The 22545-nt window shown below is 38.0% G+C and overlaps 2 protein-coding genes across 3 annotated transcripts; one reads left to right on the plus strand and one right to left on the minus strand.

The window, feature by feature from the left end:
- LOC8062059 (pyrophosphate--fructose 6-phosphate 1-phosphotransferase subunit alpha) lies at positions 1471-4333 on the minus strand. Of its 2 annotated transcripts, XM_021454508.1 has the most exons (4): positions 3851-4333; positions 3718-3732; positions 1734-1918; positions 1471-1608 (listed from the first exon to the last, which is right to left on the minus strand). In XM_021454508.1, the coding sequence occupies exons 1-4, from the start codon at positions 3944-3946 to the stop codon at positions 1557-1559; spliced, it is 348 nt and encodes a 115-aa protein (XP_021310183.1). In that variant the 5' UTR covers positions 3947-4333; the 3' UTR covers positions 1471-1556. The 2 variants fall into 2 exon arrangements, with proteins under 2 accessions (XP_021310183.1, XP_002462125.2); XM_002462080.2 differs by lacking the exon at positions 3718-3732 and having other exon boundaries at positions 3851-4307.
- LOC110432701 (basic proline-rich protein-like) lies at positions 7145-8783 on the plus strand. The gene is made up of 2 exons (XM_021453487.1): positions 7145-7161; positions 8228-8783. The coding sequence occupies exons 1-2, from the start codon at positions 7145-7147 to the stop codon at positions 8781-8783; spliced, it is 573 nt and encodes a 190-aa protein (XP_021309162.1).

Below are 22545 nucleotides of genomic sequence, written 5' to 3' on the forward strand. Positions count from 1 at the left end.
TTTTAACTTTTAGTCCCGATCGGTAAGATTAATTTCCATACTAAGTCTCCATCGGCAAATTCTTTAGCCTTTACCTTCTTATCATACCATCTAGCAACTCTCTTCTTATTTTCTTCTATACTCATCAAAGCCCTTAGCCGATGCCCTGCTAGATCATCCAACTCGTCTGTCATCAAAGTAGCATAGTCATCGGCAGTCAACTGATCCTGAAAAGAAAGTCACCTAGACCCAGTCTTAATTTCCCAAGGTAACACTACATCATGCCCATACACCAACTGATAAGGTGAAACCTTGGTCGATCCATGACAAGCCATTCGGTATGACCATAAGGCTTCGTTTAACAATATGTGCCACCTCCTAGGATTTTCTTCAATCTTTCGTTTAATGAGCTTGATAATTCCTTTGTTAGATGCCTCGGCCTACCCATTAGCTTGAGCATAGTAAGGAGAAGAGTTTAATACATTAATTTCCATACCGATTGCAAATTCATCAAATTCCCCCGATGTGAACATGGTACCCTGATCGGTAGTAATTGTTTGAGGAATTCCAAATCGGTAAATAATATGCTCTTTCACAAAATCAATCATATTGGCCGATGTAACTTTTTCAAAGGAATAGCTTCAACCCATTTGGTGAAATAATCAGTGGCAACCAAGATAAACTTATGCCCTTTGCTAGATGGTGGATAAATCTGACCGATTAAGTCAATAGCCCATCCCCGGAACGGCCAAGGTTTGACAATAGGATTCATGGCCGATGCGGGTGCTCTTTGAATATTGCCAAATTTCTGACATCTTTGACATCCCTTGAAATATTTAAAGCAATCTTCAAGTATGGTCGGCCAATAATACCATTACTCCTAATCATCCATTTCATCTTAAAAGCCAATTGATGTGCTCCACATACCCCCTCATAGATTTCTCCCATCAAACTCTTAGCTTCATCATCACCTAAGCATCTGAGAAGAATCCCATCAATAGTTCGATAATACAATTCATCTTCGAGGAGCACATACTTGGTAGCTTGAAACCGAATTCGTCTCTCAACTTTCTTGGATGGATCCTTCAAATAATCAATGATCTCTTTTCTATAATCATTGGCACCGATTGCCGATATCGTATTAATCATAGGCTGATATCCCGAGGCATGCTGAGCCAACCGATTGGCCTCTTCATTATGCAATCGAGGAACATGCTCTAATCGGAAATCCTTGATTCCCTTCAACAATTGCATACTCCTTTCATAGTAAGTTATGAGGACTTCACTTCGGCATTCATAGCTTCCAGCCAATTGATTTATAACTAGCATAGAATCCCCGAAGATCTCAACAGCATCAGCATGAACTTCCCTTAGTAATTCTAATCCTTTTATCAAGGCTTGATACTCAGCCTGATTATTTGTTGACGTGGCAACAATCGGTAAGGAAAATTCATATTTCCTCCCCCGAGGGGAAATTAACACTATGCCGATTCCTACCCCCCGGTCACATGTGGATCCATCAAAGAAGAGCGTCCAAGGTACAATTTCCACAGCCTCCACTGCACCACAATGTTGAGTCACAAAATCGGCCATAACCTGTCCTGCCTTCCAGAAAACACCACACCCACCCTACACACACATATTCAGATTCACCAACACGATTATCATTATGCATGATGTAAATCCTGGCACGAGTGAAAATGTAACCCTTTAGCTGGGTCATCATAGCATGCAATTAGGGATTAAAATCCAACCTAATTGGTGAGTTTTCTTGGATGACTTGTGCATCAGATTCAGAGACCACCGTGTCCATGTGTGGCTCTAGAAAACGCACCAACTTCTGACCAAAGATGTGTGGGAATGCCTGTGCGACGATATCTGCGCATTTTGAATCAATGGTCGTTGTTGAGTCACCAAACTCCACTCTGATTCTCGTTCCCTGGTCATATATAGTGGATGGAATTTGTAATAAAAATATTTAGTTTTTTTCTTCAGAGACATGAGAGAAATTCAGGCAAAATTTATCATCTAAATATGCCATGCAGCTCGATCTAAGCTCTTGCGTATGCCGCGGTGCTAGACTGCTAGTGTTCAAATATCAAACCAAAAAAATAAAACTCATTTTAAGCTTTGCGGCAAGTTTTATTAGAAGGAAAAAAAATGTCAGCCCAGTTTTTAGAGTGGAAACCGGGCCCAGACGACCAACAAATCAAGCACGAGACTACTAAAACTTAACACAACTTCTAGTGCACGAGGCAACACTAAAAACAACTCAGTCGAAAACAAACAAACCAAACTACCAGTTTCACTCACTCTAACATCGACTTTACCAACAGCTTGAAATAAAAACTCATTTTGGGTCATTAACTTCTTCTATCTATGGAAAAAGGACAGGGCAGAAAATTTTGAATTCTGTTGAACGAAAGGGGAGGGAAAGAAGTCTCTAACAAAACCAAGAAGTCTGTGCTTCCTCTAGAAGCACCGCTCCGCTGTGCAAAATTGTCATGCACCGGTCAGAAAGGTGTTAACTGCAGGAAATGATCTCGTGACTATGACTAATAATCACCAAGGCTCTCAAGTCTCTTGTTTCATTACAACTACCCGGGAGGAATTTATAAAAGAAAGAAATATTACTTAAAAGTTACTCCCACCATCCCAAATTATAAGTCATTCTAATAATTTTGGAGAGTCAAACAATCTTAAGTTTGACCAAACATATGTGATAAGATAATAACATCTATGATATCAAATAAATATCATTAGGTTCTTTATTAACTATATTTTCATAGTATACCTATTTGATGTCATAAATCTTTTTAATTCTCTCTATAATTTTGGTCAAACTTGAAATGCTTTTACTCTTCAAGATTTTTAGAATGTCTTGTAATTTGGAATGGAGGGAGTACTTGAGATGGCAGACGAATAGGAGTGGGAGTGGGAGTGGAGCCTACATGACAGCGTCTTCCATCAACTAAGCTATTAGCTATTATATATGTTCATTTCATAATTCATATACAGCAAGGTGTGACAAAATTTCCTCGGTCTCGGCGCATCCAAAATGGAGCGGTTTTTTCACTTCCATTGTGACAGTGAAAAGGAGCAAATATGCCTGGTATCATCAACGTCAAACTTCTTGTAACGTCATGTGGTTCAAAAAAACAAATTTTTGAATCCTGTTGAAAGAAAAGGGGCTTGTGACTTGTGAGAAAAAGAAGCTTCCATCTATATAAACCAAGAAGTCTATGCTTCCTCTAGAAGCACTGGGCCACTGGGCCGGCCACTGCTTGCAAGATTGTCATACAGCGGACAAAAAGGTGTTAACTACAGCTACAAGGAATGATCTGGTGACCACGACTAATAATCACCAAGGCTCCCAACTCTCTGTTATCATTAGAACTACCTAAGATGATTTTATAAAAAGAAAGAACTACATGTCAGTGTACTTGAGAAGAAAAATGAATAAGAGGTTAGCAGTGGATACTAAGGCAAGACAGAGTTGTACACCCGTCATCTTCCATGAACTAAGCTATTAGCTATGTTCATTTCCTATACAGCAAGGTGACTAGATTTCCTAGGTCTCGGTGCGTCCAAAATAAAGCAGTTTTTTTTCTCTCTTTTCATTCTACGGTGGTGAAAAGGAGCAAGTGTTTTGTTACATCGAGAACATCATAAACTCATAAGAAATAACTCTTGGAAACATCATCCATCACACTTGAGAAACCAAAGGTGCAGGATTACCATCATATCATAAACCTGAAATTGTCGGTAGAGGATTACCATCATGCAGAATTTTTTTGATGGAACCATCATGCAGAATTGCAGATGCAGAAGGGGTAGAAACTAAGAAATGGCTGTCAGGCAAACCACAAACCTGAACAAGACATGGAGGCAACTCCGGTTGGTACAGCGCCCTCCTCCGCTGCAGCCCGGTGAGCTCCCTCGGCGAGCCCAGGTCGTCGGCGTTCATCCCCTTCCCTTCCCTCCTCAACAATATAATCTTGGGTTCGATTCCTCAAAGACAGGTGCAGTGCAGATGTAGGTTGTGCTCTTCCTAGCTAGCTCCCTTTTTGTAAGGAAGGAATTGAAGGGGCACGCAAGAGTGCTGTTTGTTTGTTGGCCCCTGATGCTACCAACAGCAATTTGACCCCATTTCCCTTGTTAACCTCTTTTTCTATGTGCTGGTATTCAAAGCTGTGATTGCGATTATTTCTGGTTGGTCAGCCGGAGTGACCTTCAAGGTGACAAGCTGCAGCCTCTCTTATTTTTTTTCCCCTTCTTTCATTCACATTTTGTCAGTTATATTATTCCTACCTTTCAAACGGCGCGTACATTGGTCTCCTGACCAGTAAGTAAAATTCGACTACACAACTCATGCTACAGGTGACACATGGAACCAGCAACCAAAAGTGACTGAAAGAATGAAATAAAGAGCCAAGCAAGCAAAAGTGTTGTTCTCTAATCCAATAATTAAAATGCTCCTGAGCTAGCTATCACCCGTTCGTTGGTGTCTGTCAGCATCCAGTGATGAATTAATACTTGACGTCGTTGTCACCGTACCCGGACAAAAGCAAACAATAATTTTATTTATTTCTTTATATATCATATGGAGTAATGTTTCATTAGATCTCCCTATAAAAGAAATAAAGAGATACAGTTCGGCAGGAACCAATATTCCAGAATCTTTGTTTCCAGCACTAGGTTTCTGCTCTCAGTTTCCTAGACACCTGTAGTTCCCATGGATTTGGACTTTCTTTCAAATTTTCCTAGATCTTCATGGAAAGTTTGCATCACGCTTGATTTTGTAGCCACCTTTTCATGGAACTTTAGTCACAATGACCGTGGAAAACATATATAGATGGATCTTGAAACTGACATGATTACAGCCTATGTTCTCTTTTATACTTACCCTAATATATAGAGTGGTCGGGAGTCAAATTGTCAAGACTATATGAAGTATTCATATCTATTGCTCCCTCCCTTTATTGCTCCCTCCCTTCTAAATTATATGTTAGACTACTAGAATCCGGCTCTTTGCCGAGTGTATAGTGGTTTGCCGAGTGTTTTTTCTCGGGCACTCGGCAAAGAACTTCTTTGCCAAGTGCCAAAAAAAATACTCGGCAAAAAAAAAACACTTGGCGAAGAGGGTGTAGTCTAGTGGATAAGGAGTAAAGTGCTTGTGAGAGAGGTCCCAGGTTTGAATGCTGCGAATTTTGTTGGAAAAACTTTGAAAAAAGTGGGAAGGTGCTAGCTGATGGTAGCCCTCCCCCTAAAAAAAAATTTTTCTTATTTTTTTAGGTTTTTTCATTTTTGTCTTTACCGAGTGCCCGATAAAAACACTCGGCAAAGACCTCTTTACCGATCAGACTTTTGCCGTGTGCTCTTTACCGAGTGTGGCACTCGGCAAAGGCTTTGCCGAATGTTTTTAGGCCTTTGCCGAGTGCCAGAGACACTCGACAAAGCCTCCGTGTCCCGTAGTGTTACTTTGGCTATGTCCTAAGTCAAGCTTCTCTAATTTTGATCAAATTGTTAAAAATGATTAAGTTCAAATAAATGAATGCAATGTACTACTATAGAAATATTTTTAGATGCAAGTATGCAACCAACATTGATATGCAGTGAATACCACTGAAAATCGATTTCTAGTGTATTTCCAGTAACCAGCCTAGAAATCCTTTAAGAAAAAAATGCAAAAAAAGAGAGAAATCAGAAAAAAAATTGTTTTTCCAAGCGGCTATACCTCATAGATACATGACACGAGTCGTGCGAAATACACGCGTGCATTCTCGAGGATTGAAACTCATGACCTCGAACCTCACGTCAGCCTTCGTTTATGATCACACCACATGCTTTATTGCTAATTGCAATGGAAGAACCATCGTTCTAGTAGTTTTGGTGGCAATGTTTTCTAGAGGTGAGCCTATCTATGCAAATAAATCAAACATGTTTTTGATAGATCAGAGAGCTTATAACGAATATATGGAACATAAAGAATCTCAAATGAAAATTTTGCCGACTACAAACTTTAGATCTCATCAAGCTCTACGGTTCTGATATAAAGTTTATGTTTTTTATAATAAACTTTTATCTTTTTTAACTTCATTTGAAAAAATTACCAAAATTCATTGTAGGTCACCCTATGAACCGACCTAAGAAATTGATTTCTAGAGGCAATTCGTAAGTTGGGCCTATAATCTTTATTTCTATATAGAGATTGAACTTTCTGAACCGTGTGTTAAAAAAAGGTGCCGCCAAAAATTGTTCAGATGAGGTTCTTTTATGTTATGTTTTATGAAAAACTTAATGATTTATGCTTGTGTATTTTTTTTATAAATTTAGTCATTTTTTTAAAATGACTTGTAACAAAATTAGAGTGACGACCCATAATTCAGAACGAGAGAAGTACGTACAAGGTACTAACTATGATAGCATTGAACTTGGATTCTTTCTTTGTGTCGTATAGATCTTACGTTAACATGAATTTCACATACCCAAAAATAATAATTAATTAACCTAGTATAGCGAGGACGACATACTCCGTATGTACTAAGAAGGCTACATTTTCAAAATTTCGCAAACAAAATAATCCTAATTTCCAAGACGAGTATCTTTACAAGGAATTGAATTACGGCCAGTCAAATTTATCAGAAGAGTTGCTGGCTGCAGCGACGGCGACAAATTGTCTTTCTTCTGGCGGTGGACCTTGTTTAGTTTCGAAAATTTTTTGGATTTCAGCACTGTAGCATTTTCGTTTTTATTTGACAAATATTATCCAATCATGGACTAGCTAGGCTTAAAAGATTTATCTCATAATTTAGAGGCAAATTGTGTAATTAGTTTTTATTTTCATCTATATCTAATAGTTCATGCATATGCTCCAAGATTTGATGTGACGGAAAATCTTGAAAAGTTTTTAGTTTTCGGGTAAACTAAACAGTCGTTTTCGTCACGATGATGATGATTGTTCTTCGATTATTGCTGGATTCGTCGGCTGTTTTGTGCTTGGGACATGCAGACAGCAGACATGCACGTGCTAGCAGCCGTGGACATATCGAAGGCTGCTGCTCTGCCCTTACACATACAGGACACATGGATTTGGAGACTCACGTTTGTTTGAACAAATGGTCCATGGTTTTTGAAAGGCACGCACGTACAAACGAGGACCACGATGTATGTTGGCGTTGGGTATGTCGACCGTTACCATAGAGAGATGACGTCATCAATTTCCCAAGCACAATCGCAATAGAAAAAAAAAATCCTAAGCAAAAAAATACTATTTTTTTTTACAAGAAACAGCTTTATAACTAGCAGCAACGTTCTACCGTGATAGATACATCGTTTAAGCCTACATCCTGTAGAGCTTGTAGCACATTACATTGGGTTACATGGCTCTGAAATGAGCAGGAGATCTGTACCGCTGATGTGTTTGTTAAGGCCTTGTTCAGTTTAGGAAATTTTTTTTGTTTCAGCTACTGTAGCATTTTGGTTTGTATTTGACAAATTTTATCCAATCATGAACTAACTAGGCTCAAAAGATTTGTCTCGTAAATTACAGACAAATTATATAATTAAATTTTATTTTTATCTATATTTAATGCTTCATGCATGCGTTCAATGACTCGATATGATGGAGAATCTCGGTGAGGTGCTTGATTCTTCAGTCTAGAGGATATTAATGCTTCATGCATGCGTTCAAAAATTTTAGAAACTGAACAAGGCCTAAATTGTTGGAGATCTCGGTGAGGTGCTTGATTCTCCAGTCTAGAGGATTGGAGTGGTCATCTCTGTTGAGGAAGTGGATCAGCTGTTGGCAATCTGATAAGTAGTTGACGTCTGTAAGATTAAGCCTGTTGGTGATGGGCTGATGGCCGAGGCCAAGGCCCGTAGATAATTTTAAAAAACACAAAAGGATTCGAAGCAAGCAAAGGGCCGGCCCGAATCAAGCAATAACCATGTGGCTGCTTTAGTTGGCGGCGTGTATGACGTGTACAACGAAACACGTAAACGCGAGCAGTGCCCCGGCGCTGATAGGGATGGATTTGGATGTCTCCACGTCTCTACTATAATTGAAATCTTCTTCATACAAATTTCATCTGTAAGAACAACGACTTACAACATATATTCTACAGATTTAACGGCCCAGATTAGAAGTATGATCACGACCTTACACACACTCAGCCTCACGTTAATCACACATCACACAAATTCACCACGTGTGGGGCTACGTCGCCTGCCGCGAGCGCGGTCGCAGCTCACCCGGCTGCCGCTGCTCGGCCGCCGCTGCCCGCTCCGGTGCTGCGCCGCCCGCCGCGTCCGCCGGAGCTGCGCCAGTTTGCTCGCCCGCCCGTCCTCGCAGCGCGCTGCCCGACCATTGCCCGCCACCCGCCGCGAGCGCGACGCCCGCCGCTGCTCGGCCACCGCCCACCGTCGGCCACGAGCGCGACGCCCAACGCGTGTGCGGATCCGTCGCCCGCCGCGAGCGCGGCCGCCACTCACCCGGCCGCCGCTACTCGGCCGCCGCTGCCCGCCCCGATGCTGCGCCGCCCGCCGCGCACGCCGGAGCTGCGCCAGTCCGCTCGTCCACCCGTCCTCGCAGCGCGCTGCCCGACCATCGCCCCGCCACCCGCCGCCCGGCGCGCCTCCCTCCGCGAGCGCGCCTCCCGCCGCAAGCACGGCCGCAGCTCACCCGGCCGCCGCTGCTCGGCCACCGCCCGCCGCCCGGCGCGCCGACAGCCACGAGCGCGATGCCCGACGCCGGTGCCAGAGCCGCGAGACCGTCGCCGTGCTCCGTCTGTCCGTCGCCGTAGACGGAGAGAAGGACATCCATGCAAATAGAAACTTTTTACCGTGTTCACTTTGTAAAACTGCTAGAGAGAAGAATTTTTTGATTTGGGTTTGATTAATTAGGAGAAAGTTTTGTGTTCAGTTTGCAAATAGCCCCAGGAAATAAAACACGCTTATGGTGATTTTACCAAGTTAGAATACTAAATTGTTGGAGAGAGATCTTTTTTTGACTTGCCAAATAAAATAGCGACTTGCTAAAACTAATGATTGCCAAATAAATCTTTATATCATAGCAGTAAAGGGGGTGGCTGCTAATTTCTTGACTATGGTGGCATAGCAAGCGAATCCCATACCAACTTGAGAAGATTCCTTGATTGTTCCATCTATTTTATCTTCCATAGTTCCTGCTTCAAATTAGTAAAGAAGTAATATCCTGTCAATTTGGTGCTAATTTAGTCTTCAATATTCAGACCTTAATTTGTAGTTTTGCTCCTGGTTCAGTATTCAAGACTAAAAATTTCTTGAAACTTTGATGAACTTGGCAGATAGTCCTACCATCGTAAACACTAGCCAAAAATAGAGAGAATATAATGTTACACACCAGAATGCCAACTTTATATGCACCATTCGTGATGGGAGAATAAATAAATTCTATTTGTATGTTCTCCTATCTGGAGCAGTTTTGTACAATGATCTAGACTATCTGAAATTTCTGAATAGGAGTATTTTAATTTTCCTTTAGCCTTGTGTATAATTTAGTGTTTGCTTGTCTTCTTGGCATTGCGTGATAGACTGAAGATAGGTGTCTGATTTTGTCAGGTATTTTTTGTTTTATTATTCCTTTAATCAATCTCTACAATTTTGTTTTTCTTACTTGTTTGTCCAGTAAGACAGGTATACGCCTACACTAACTACAATCAAGTATCTCATTTTTTATGGACTTGTTACCAAGGTTATAAGACAAATGATGGGCATCTGTAGATCAGCTGTGTTTCTCAACTTTTCTACATAGCATCTGTTAAACGTTCTCAAATGAAGTACCGTAATTTTTATAGACTTTTTTGTTAGTGGGGTAGGTTTGTTTTTTAGTTTTATGATTTATTTTAGTTTTGTAATTTTTTTCTAAATATCACCGTAGCGTTAGCACGGGCAATATACTAGTTCAAATTATGTGATACTCCCTCCATCCAATTTTATTTATACTTCTGCGGTTTGTTTCCCATATTATTTGCGCACATACCTCGCTAGGATAGGGTGCTAGGTCTCTATGAAACCCACTTGCATGTAGCATAGCAATACATCACCACCAAACCCACCCCCCCCCCCCCCCCCTCCTCCACGTGAACCGTCCGTAGCTCTCCTCAGTATATATATGTATGTGTTTTTGTGTTCATTTGGATCCATATTATTCAGAAAAAATGTGAAATATTTGGCATTATCAGTATCATTGAAAACAAAGTACCAGGTCCGGGTGAAACATTCTAAAACTTATATATCTATTCACAATGTAAACGGTAATAATTTTTATATAACAGATAATGCATCATTTAAATTATTTAAAAGCTAATAACATTAGTTTATTTAATATTATTAAATATATATGAAGGTCAACTTTAGTTAATTAATTTTAATATGGCTACAAATATTAATTTAAGCAATTTACTTTATTATACTTAAAGTTATTTGTTGATAATTATTTATATACTCAAGTATTTATCTATAGTTTTTTATTGATCATTGATATATTAATTTAATTTTTGAAATATCTATCAATATATATGTATTTTCTATGAGTTGTGTTTAGCTACGGGTGTTATATAGTCATATTTTAAATTCCTACATGCATAATGATTTTGTTCTACTAAACTATTGGTAAGCAAATTGATACTTGTTATCTTTAAAATCTAATAGATTTCCAAATGACAATCCAAATTTGAAATATCCATTTTGTATTCATATTTGATAATATTCGTATCCATACTTGTTTTCAAATTAAAATGTAGTAAATAGTACTATTCAAGTTCAATCCCATTCAAATCTAATCTAAATCCATCCTATGTGCTAGGCAACAGCAAGAACGATAGGCGCATGGCCGCGGTGGCTATGACGCGGGAGCTCACAATGATTTTGCATACAAGCTAAGAGCCCGATTGGAGAGGCTCCACAGGCTCCATTCCAGCACCGCAGTGGAGCTCGAATATTGTGGCCTGATTAGACTGTCTCCAATAGCACAACCTAAAGCCAAATTAGGTTCTCCATAGTGTTTAGGTACCCAAAAACATCCTCCAACAGCAGAGCCAAACAGGACACGCATTTTGCGTCGCAGCCTGTCCGAAATGCAAATAAGCGTTTCCACGGAGAGACGACGCAAACCTTTTGCGCACGTAGTGGTGGGCCCGTGGCGAGACGACACTACTACAGAACGAGGCATTGGTCGATGCCCAAAATGGCCAAAAACCTCGGTCTTTTTGCGGCTCGGGGTTAAAGACCCCTTTAGCACCGGCCAGAGCCACGGGCCGAGGCAAACCCTTTAGCACCGGTTTGTGTTAAAAACCGGTGCTAAAAGGTAACCCTTTAGCACCGGTTTTTGCCCTGAACCGGTGCTAAAGGTCCGGTTTATAGGTCGGCTCCCTCCTCCCCTCTGCCCATTTGAAACCGAGAGCACCATTGTTGTTCTTGGAGCTTCTTCTTGCTTGTTCTTCATTTGTTCTTCATCTCCAACGCCCATCGTTGATCTTCTTCGACTCCGTCATCGTCTCTTCGTGCTTGGAGGTGACTAACTTCAGCCTTTCTTGTCTTTTTCATGTTGTTTTTGGCTTATGATGTTCCCATCATTTTTTAGCTCAAATCCACTTTGTTATTTTGAATCATTCACATGAATTAGTATCCATATATATATATATATATATATATATATCATATTTCATGGTTGACATAGTTTTAATGTATTTTGCAAGAATGAATTATAGTATATTTTTATGATCATAGAAAGTAGGATAGTTCAAATTAATTGGTTTGTTAATATCACTTGATTTATTTTTATTACTACATATAATGTCCATTGTATCATACATGTTTACTAGTAAATGTGGAATTTATAATTGTTTAAAAATTGAGTATGGATAGTAGATGGCAACCGTGACCGGGTCTTCAGTCTCTCAACGGGTTCAAAAGCGATACCGTCCGGAACTCCCTCTCATTACTTGTGGCAAGTGTGGGCAGAAGATTTTGATGGAGTACAAAGTGTCGAAAGAGGGAATAAACAAGGGTCGTATATTCTACAAGTGTCCAGATCGTAATGTGAGTTATTTCCAGACATTTGCTTATATATGTGCATATTTTTTTAAATGATATTAATTAAACTTTTGATTCTCTCTTTTAATTTCAGTGGGACGGTACCGGCGGATGTACAGGTTGGTACTGGGAGGAAGAATACATTGAACACATTAAGAAATCTTTTGCACAGGTGGTTGAGGCTGAAGGTGGTGAGGCAGTGAGCCGACGAAAGAAGTTCAATGATGTTGATCAAGCGAATGATCTATCTATTATAGTTGGGATCGGACGCGAACTAATTATGTTGCTTAAGTGCATTTTAGTTTTGTTTTTTTTAATGCTAGTTGCGATTGTATTTGTTGTAGCCAAGCTTTCCTAAATTAATCAACTATGTATCTTAGACATGTTGTGCAATAAGATGAGAAACTATATGTGTCCATGGTTTTCATAATATATATGTTATCTTTAATGCAGATGGTAACACGTAATTGGATGTATAATGTCGATTGGCGCTCCGAAGAGTTCATTAATGGCGTGCACTATTTTTTAAGTGTGGCCGAGTCAAATAAGAGGGACGGTTTCATGTGCTGTCCATGTGCCATGTGCAAGAATTTGACGGAATATTCTAACTCAAGAACTCTTCATTCACACTTATTAAAGTCTGGTTTCGTACCAAACTATATTTGTTAGACCAAACATGGAGAAAGCGGGATTATAATGGATGAAGGTGAAGAAGAAGAAGAAGAATTGGACCATGCCAATATTATTGCTCAGTACGGTGGCTTCAATGATGTTGCAATGGGGGGAGATAATGAAGAAGAGGTGGCGGCAGAAGATGATCGGGGCGATGATGCTTTTGGTGATGCCATCCGTGATGCACAAAGAGAATGTGAAAGTGATAAAGAGAAAGCCAAGTTCGAGCGCATGCTAGAGGACCACAGGAAATCGCTATATCCCACCGCTGAAGAGGGGCAAAAAAAGCTGGGTACCACACTAGAATTGCTGCAATGGAAGGCAAAGAATGGTACATCTGACAAGGCATTTGGGCAGTTATTGAAGATCATAAAAAAGATGCTTCCGAAAGGCAACGAATTGCCCACCACTACGTATGAAGCAAAACAGGTTGTCTGCGCTTTGGGATTAGAAATCCAGAAGATACACGCATGTCCTAATGACTGCATCCTCTACCGTGGGGAGGAATACGAGAATTTGGATGCATGTCCAGTATGTAAGGCATCACGGTATAAGATTAGACGAGATGATCCTGGCGATGTTGAGGGTGAAGAACGTCATAGGAAGAAAATTCCAGCCAAGGTTATGTGGTATGCTCCTATAATACCACGATTAAAACGTCTGTTCAGAAATAAGGACAATGCAAAGTTGTTGCGGTGGCATTAGGGATGAAAGTGATACGGATATTTATTCGTCCGTTCGACCGAACAAATATGAACATAGTTACACGGATATCCGCAATTTTTTCCGGATACGGATAGTAAAACGGATATCTAAAGCAGATAACGGATACGAATGCAATATCATTAATATCCGCGGATACCGGATAATTCGAAAAAATATTCGGATATATCCGACCTACTAATTACGGATACTATCCGTATTGTGCTGGCCAACAAACGAATGGCTTTCAGAGTTGCTGCATGTTCGTTATTTTATAGCTTTCTTCCTACATGCTCCACTCTCTGTAGACGATGTGGGAAAAAATTTTAGCTGAACGGCAACACAGACATAGTTGAGTCTGATGCACAGGCCCAAACGCCACAGGCCCACAAGCCACAGCCCACAGAGGCACAGACCACGACCACGGGAAACCCTCGGCACTTCGGCCGTTCGGCGGCGTCCGCACTCCGGCCGTTCGCACTTCCGCACATGAACTTTTTAATCTCTAGCTAAAATTTGTAACTAGTTTTTCTCCCTCATATAAACTTCAAATTGGATGATTTTTTTTCCTAAAAGTTTCTAAAATTATTCTCTATCAATTTATTGTGTTCTTACATATATTGTTTTGTCCATATATTTCATTTCGATGTGTTTTATCTATTTGAATTTTGAATCGTAAAAAATGGCATCTAGTTTGTCCATTTTGAGACATTAGATGATTTTGGATGGAAAAGTCATGAACATAAGATGTGTACAACTCATCAAGATCTACAACCTTTATTTTAGTCAATTTTCCATCTAAGATAGTTATAGTGACATTGTTCACAAATATTACATATCCTTCTCATAGTTTATGAAACTATAAGAGGGATATGTAATATTTGTGAACAATGTTATTATAACTATCTCGGATGGAAAAATGACCAAAATAAGGATTGTAGATGTCGGAAAGATATGAAGCCATCTTATTAATGAAACTATATTGTTAAGGAAAACTATATTTTCATTTTCTTAAATTTGAAATTTGGATTTTAAAAATAAGAAACGAGCTCGGATGGAAAAACAACCAAAACAAAAATTGTAGATCCTAAATAATTATGAATCTTTTTAGTTGACAATATTTTCGTTTGAATTTGTTTAGAACCTCAAACAATATTTTTTGTATTCATTTGTTACCCTTTTTTTTGCCTGAAATCATAATTTCTATAATTGGGCCCAAATATTAGTCTGTCCAGAATGGGCCAAGCGGCCAAGCCCAATCCTTAATTGTATATATATTTTATCTTATTTGTTGCTTTGCTACTTAGTACTTACTCATGCCGTGATTTCGTGAAGATTGGAGCTTGTATGATGTATCTTTATCTTAATCTAGCGGGATTATAGACTCATATAGTAGTGTAATGGTTTGCGCACCTATGATATGTGTATATATTGTTTTTACTAAATATCCGAGTAGATATTTGTATTCGACATTCTCCGAATCTGATTTATACCGTATTCGAAACTCATTATTCGCATCCGTAACCGAGACAAACCGTATTCGTATTTGTATCCGGATGCTATCCGTGTTCGAATCCGAATCCGAGCATAATATGAAAACAAATACGATATCAGCGATATCCGTTCGTATCCGATCCGTTTTCATCCCTAGGTGGCATAAAGAAGACCGTAAGATAGACAATATGCTGAGACACCCTGCCGATGGATCCCAGTGGAGAGCGATAGACAGAGAATTCCCAGATTTTGCAAATGATGCTAGAAACTTGCGGTTCGCCTTAAGTACAGATGGTATGAATCCTTTCGGTGAGCAGAGCAGTAGTCACAGCACTTGGCCAGTTACTCTATGTATCTACAACCTTCCTCCATGGCTATGCATGAAGCGGAAGTTTATTATGATGCCGGTGCTTATTCAAGGACCGAAGCAACCTGGCAATGACATAGATGTCTACCTAAGGCCATTAGTTGAGGAACTTCAACTTTTATGGAGCAAATCAGGAGTTCGCATGTGGGATGAGTACAAACAAGAGCACTTTGACCTGCGAGCATTGTTGTTTGTAACAATCAATGATTGGCCAGCTCTGAGTAATCTTTCAGGCCAGTCAAACAAGGGATATAATGCATGCACACATTGTTATGAAGACCTTGACTGTGTATTTTTGAAAAAATGTCGAAAGGTCGTGTACCTTGGCCACCGTCGGTTTCTTCCTGTGAACCACCCAGTACGAAAGAAAGGCAAGCATTTTAAAGGCAAGGCAGACCACCAGACCAAACCTCTCAATCGAACCGGGGATGATGTACTCGAAATGGTCAAGGATATAAAAGTGGTATTTGGAAAGGGACGAGGCAGCGAACCTATTCCCAAGGATGCTAAGGGACACGTACCCATGTGGAAGAAGAAATCCATATTTTGGGAGCTACCTTACTGGAATGTCCTAGAGGTCCGCAACGCGATCAACGTGATGCACCTGACAAAGAATCTTTGTGTGAACTTGCTCGGATTCATGGGTGTCTACGAGAAGTCTAAGGATTCACTTGAAGCACGAGACTTGCAGCGCATGAAAGAACGAGACAACCTGCATCCAGAAAAGACAGATGATGGACGTCATTACTTAAGCCCTGCTAGCTACACTCTGAGCAAAGAAGAGAAGGAAAGCATGTTTGAATGTCTTAGCAGCATCAAGGTCCCATCTGGATTCTCCTCCAATATCAAGGGAATAATTAATGTGCCAGAGAAGAAATTTCTGAACTTGAAGTCCCATGACTGTCACGTTCTAATGACGCAATTACTGCCGGTCGTTTTAAGAGGAATTCTACCTCCACACGTACGTCTAGCCACCGTAAAGCTATGTGCATTCCTCAATGCAATTTCTCAGAAGGCAATCAATCCAGAGCAACTAGCTACTCTGCAGAATGATGTCGTTCAATGTCTCGTCAGCTTTGAGTTGGTGTTCCCTCCATCCTTCTTCGATATCATGACACACCTCCTAGTTCATCTGGTCAAAGAGATTCGTATTCTCGGTCCTGTGTTCCTACACAACATGTTCCCCTTCGAGAGATTCATGGGTGTCCTAAAGAAATATGTCCATAGTCATTCCCGGCCAGAAGGAAGCATTGCCAAGGGCTACGGAACAGAGGAGGTCATAGAGTTCTGTGTTGACTTTATTCCAGACCTTGACCCAATTGGCATTCCTGAATCTCGACACGAGGGCAGACTCGGCGGAAAGGGAACACTTGGGAAGAAAACATATATTGGTACGGGAAACGATTACTTCAATAAAGCACACTACACAGTTCTCCAGAACTCCTCATTGGTGGAACCATATGTTGAGGTACACAAAGATTTCCTACGGTCCCAGTGGCCCGGGAAGAATGAAGCTTGGATAATGCGTCAGCACATGGAAACTTTTGGCGATTGGTTGCGCAAAAAATGTCAAGGTGATGAAAACATTGATGAGCAGCTTTATTTGTTGGCCAGGCAACCATCATGGCATGTCCTCACATACAAAGGGTACGAGATAAATGGTAACACATTTTACACAGTTGGCCAAGATAAAAGGAGCACCAACCAAAATAGTGGTGTACGCGTGGATGCCACGGATCCAAATAGGAACAGACAAACATATTATGGACGCATAGAAGACATATGGGAACTAGTCTATGCAGCTAATTTTAAAGTTCCTTTGTTCCGGTGCCAATGGGTGAAGATGACCGGAGGTGGGGTAACAGTCGACAAGGAGTATGGGATGACAACCGTGGACCTTAACAATAGTGGGTTCAAAGACGAACCATTCTTCCTTGCTGCAGACGTGAGTCAGGTGTTCTATGTCAAAGATATGTCTACGAAACCAAAGAGAGGAAAAAATGATGACCACTCAATCATCAATGAGCCAAAGCGCCACATTGTCCTTTCTGGGAAAAGAAACATTGTCGGAATTGAGGACAAGTCAGACATGTCAGGCGATTACGAAAGGGATGATCGAATTCCGCCCTTCATAGTCAACAAAGACCCAAGCATTCTGTTAAACAATGAGGATACTCCATGGTTACGACAGGATCATAACCAAGGGTCATACGTCAAGAAGAAGTTCACTGTTGTGTCGGCTTGACTTTGTATGAAACTATATTTGAGAATTGTGAATTTTGATGTGTGTAACAAACTTTGTATATTTTATATATTGTCCATTTTTCCATTTGGATAATTTTGAGCCAATCCTAATTACATTTCTATAAAATCCAAGACGGGTTTTGGTCAAATAACAAACTAAATTACTTCAAATGAAAATATTTTGAATACCAAGTTGTTAGATATCTTCAAGATCTAAACTTTTTATATACACAACTTTTCCATTTGAGAAAGTCTAAGTTAACAATACCCACCAATTCTTGAATCTCACACAAACTATATGAAACTATATGTGTCAATTGTGGATTTTCAACTACACCTTCCCAAAACTTTGTCAAATGCAAAAATGGTCTATATATGAAATGTAGATTTTGATGAGTGGAACAATATTTGTATTCATGACTTTTCCATTCGAGACCATCTAGGGTTCCGAAACCGCTGCGTGGCTATGAGTTCTATGAAAATTCAAAATTTAGTGGTTCAAACTTTTCCAAAAGAAAAGTTGACCATTAGACAACATGTAGAACTTGATGAGTGTAGGAAACTTTGTATTCATGACTTTTCCATTTGGGACAATCTAGGGTTCGGTCAAAGGGTGTGTTTGTAAAAAACAATGCTTTGACTTTAGTCAAACTTGGTCAAATAGCCCATTTGATGACTTCAAATGAAAAAAGTTTGAATACAAAGTTGTTAGAGATCATCAAGATCTATATTTTATATATTGTCCATTTTTCCATTTGGATAATTTTGAGCCAATCCTAATTACATTTCTATAAAATCCAAGACGGGTTTTGATCAAACTTGGTCAAATAACAAACTAAATTACTTCAAATAAAAATATTTTGAATACCAAGTTGTTAGATATCTTCAAGATCTAAACTTTTTATATACACAACTTTTACATTTGAGAAAGTTTAAGTTAACAATACCCACCAATTCTTGAATCTCACACAAACTATATGAAACTATATGTGTCAATTGTGAATTTTCAACTACACCTTCCCAAGACTTTGTCAAATGCAAAAATGGTCTATATATGAAATGTATATTTTGATGAGTGGAACAATATTTGTATTCATGACTTTTCCATTCGAGACCATCTAGGGTTCCGAAACCGCTGCGTGGCTATGAGTTCTATGAAAATTTAAAATTCAGTGGTTCGAACTTTTCCAAAAGAAAAGTTGACCATTAGACAACATGTAGAACTTGATGAGTGTAGCAAACTTTGTATTCATGACTTTTCCATTTGGGACAATCTAGGGTTCGGTCAAAGGGTGTGTTTGTAAAAACCAATGCTTTGACTTTGGTCAAACTTGGTCAAATAGCCCATTTGATGACTTCAAATGAAAAAAGTTTGAATACAAAGTTGTTAGAGATCATCAAGATCTATATTTTATATATTGTCCATTTTTCCATTTGGATAATTTTGAGCCAATCCTAATTACATTTCTATAAAATCCAAGACGGGTTTTGGTCAAACTTGGTCAAATAACAAACTAAATTACTTCAAATAAAAATATTTTGAATACCAAGTTGTTAGATATCTTCAAGATCTAAACTTTTTATATACACAACTTTTCCATTTGAGAAAGTCTAAGTTAACAATACCCACCAATTCTTGAATCTCACACAAACTATATGAAACTATATGTGTCAATTGTGGATTTTCAACTACTCCTTCCCAAAACTTTGTCAAATGCAAAAATGGTCTATATATGAAATGTAGATTTTGATGAGTGGAACAATATTTGTATTCATGACTTTTCCATTCGAGACCATCTAGGGTTCCGAAACCGCTGCGTGGCTATGAGTTCTATGAAAATTCAAAATTCAGTGGTTCAAACTTTTCCAAAAGAAAAGTTGACCATTAGACAACATGTAGAACTTGATGAGTGTAGCAAACTTTGTATTCATGACTTTTCTATTTGGGACAATCTAGGGTTCGGTCAAAGGGTGTGTTTGTAAAAACCAATGCTTTGACTTTGGTCAAACTTGGTCAAATAGCCCATTTGATGACTTCAAATGAAAAAAGTTTGAATACAAAGTTGTTAGAGATCATCAAGATCTATATTTTATATATTTTCCATTTTTCCATTTGGATAATTTTGAGCCAATCCTAATTACATTTCTATAAAATCCAAGACGGGTTTTGGTCAAACTTGGTCAAATAACAAACTAAATTACTTCAAATGAAAATATTTTGAATACCAAGTTGTTAGATATCTTCAAGATCTAAACTTTTTATATACACAACTTTTCCATTTGAGAAAGTCTAAGTTAACAATACCCACCAATTCTTGAATCTCACACAAACTATATGAAACTATATGTGTCAATTGTGGATTTTCAACTACACCTTCCCAAAACTTTGTCAAAAGCAAAAATGGTCTATATATGAAATGTAGATTTTTATGAGTGGAACAATATTTGAATTCATGACTTTTCCATTCGAGACCATCTAAGGTTCCGAAACCGCTGCGTGGCTATGAGTTCTATGAAAATTCAAAATTCAGTGGTTCAAACTTTTCCAAATGAAAAGTTGACCATTAGACAACATGTAGAACTTGATGAGTGTAGCAAACTTTGTATTCATGACTTTTTCATTTGGGACAATCTAGGGTTCGGTCAAAGGGTGTGTTCATCAAGATATATATTTTTATATGATTTTTTATTTGATGAAAATTATACCCAACTAGCATTCCTAGTAATAAATAACAAAAATAAAAAGTTTTACGTCAATATGATGTGAAAATAAATTTCCAGTTCATTGGATATAGTTTTTGTAAATTTGTTGGAATAATATATTTTTGCATTAACAAAATACTAAACATTTCTTACAAAATCATTGCAAATTTTAAAAATACAATAAGATATTTAAGTTTAAAAATTTTCATGTGTACATTAAAACAAATTACAATATATGTCACTGTTTAAAAAACATTATGCAAAATATTTAATTTACTATATAATTTATAATATAAACTGTATATATAAAACAATTGAAAAACCCTAAACTAAAAAAATGGGCCTTTAGCACCGGCCCATAGTGGGAACCGGTGCTAAAGGGTCGTGAATTTTTAGGAGCCCGCCCTAGCGCGCGCTGGACCCTTTAGCACCGGTCCGTGGCTGGAACCGGTGCTAAAGGGTCCCTTTAGCACCGGCTGGTAACACGAGCCGGTGCTAAAGGGTGACCCTTTAACACCGGCTCTTGTTACCACCCGGTGTTAAAGACCCTTTAGCACCGGTTCTAGCCACGACCGGTGCTAAAGGGTCTGCCCCTATATATGTGCGCAGGAGCCCTGGATCCGGCAGTTCATCGTCTTCGTCTTCGTTCCAGCGCCGCCGGGTTCATCTTCGCCGCCGTCGTTTCGACTCCCTCGCCGCCGCGACCACCGTCTCCACCAGCGCCGCCGCGGCCCTCCGCCAACGCCGCCGCAGCGGGCCACGGCCAGATCGAGCGCGCGGGCCACTGCACACATCATCTTCCCCTCGCGCGATCTTCTCCGGCCGGCTGTGTGCTAAGTATAGATCGAGAACGCCGCCATTGATTAATTACGTATTTATATACACTAGACCAGAGAAATATATATATATATATATATATATATATATACACAAAAAATATTACATATATATACATAAAAATATATACAAAAAATAATGATACAAATCAAAACACCATATATACATATATATATATATATGTATATATGGTGTTTTGATTTGTAGTATTATTTTTTGTATATATTTTTATGTATATATATGTAATATTTTTTGTATATGTATATTATTTTTTGTACATATATACACATATATATAGTTTGTATGTATGAATTATAATTGTTTGTATGTATGTATGTATTATTTTTTTAATATATTATTCTAGTATATATATATATATAGTATGTATGTATGTATGTTTTATTTTTTTGTATATATGTATTATTTTTTGTATGTATGTATATTATTTTTTGTACATATACACACATATATATAGTTTGTATGTATGAATTATAATTGTTTGTATGTATGTATGTATGTATGTATTATTTTTTTAATATATTATTCTAGTATATATATAGTATGTATGTATGTTTTATTTTTTGTATATATGTATTATTTTTTGTATGTATGTATATTATTTTTTGTACATATACACACACATATATAGTTTGTATGTATGAATTATAATTGTTTGTATGTATGTATGTATTATTTTTTTAATATATTATTCTAGTATATATAGTATGTATGTATGTTTTATTTTTTGTATATATGTATTATTTTTTGTATATATGTATATTATTTTTTGTACATATACACACACATATAGTTTGTATGTATGAATTATAATTGTTTGTATGTATGTATGTATTATTTTTTTAATATATTATTCTAGTATATATATAGTATGTATGTATGTTTTATTTTTTGTATATATGTATTATTTTTTGTATGTATGTATATTATTTTTTGTACATATACACACACATATATATAGTTTGTATGTATGAATTATAATTGTTTGTATGTATGTATTATTTTTTTAATATATTATTCTAGTATATATATAGTATGTATGTATGTTTTATTTTTTTTATATATGTATTATTTTTTGTATGTATGTATATTATTTTTTGTACATATACACACACATATATATAGTTTGTATGTATGAATTATAATTGTTTGTATGTATGTATGTATTATTTTTTTAATATATTATTTGTAGTAGTTTTTTTAGTATATATTTGTTGTATATTATTTTTGTATCATATTTTATTTTCTAGTGTTTTGTATATATTATTGTTTGTACTATATATTATTCTAGTATTGTTTTTTATTCTAATGTATTACTTGGCTTAAAAGATCCTAGTATTATTTTTAGAGCACTCCAACACTTTCATTTGTAGTAGTATTAGTGTATTTCTTATCTTATATAGAATATATATATATATGTATGGTTGCAGACATAGAAATGGCTGACCGTCCTC

Source organism: Sorghum bicolor, chromosome 2 (assembly GCF_000003195.3).
Source record: "Sorghum bicolor cultivar BTx623 chromosome 2, Sorghum_bicolor_NCBIv3, whole genome shotgun sequence".
NCBI classification, from domain to species: domain Eukaryota; kingdom Viridiplantae; phylum Streptophyta; class Magnoliopsida; order Poales; family Poaceae; genus Sorghum; species Sorghum bicolor.

Bases quoted from the DNA above. Each gene is read 5' to 3' on its own strand.
- LOC8062059 (XM_021454508.1), bottom strand. From the start codon at position 3,946: ATGAACGCCGACGACCTGGGCTCGCCGAGGGAGCTCACCGGGCTGCAG. The intron at 1,609-1,733 runs GTTGGATTTTAA...ATGTGTGTGTAG, and splicing joins CAAGAAAACTCACCAATTAG to GGTGGGTGTGGTGTTTTCTG.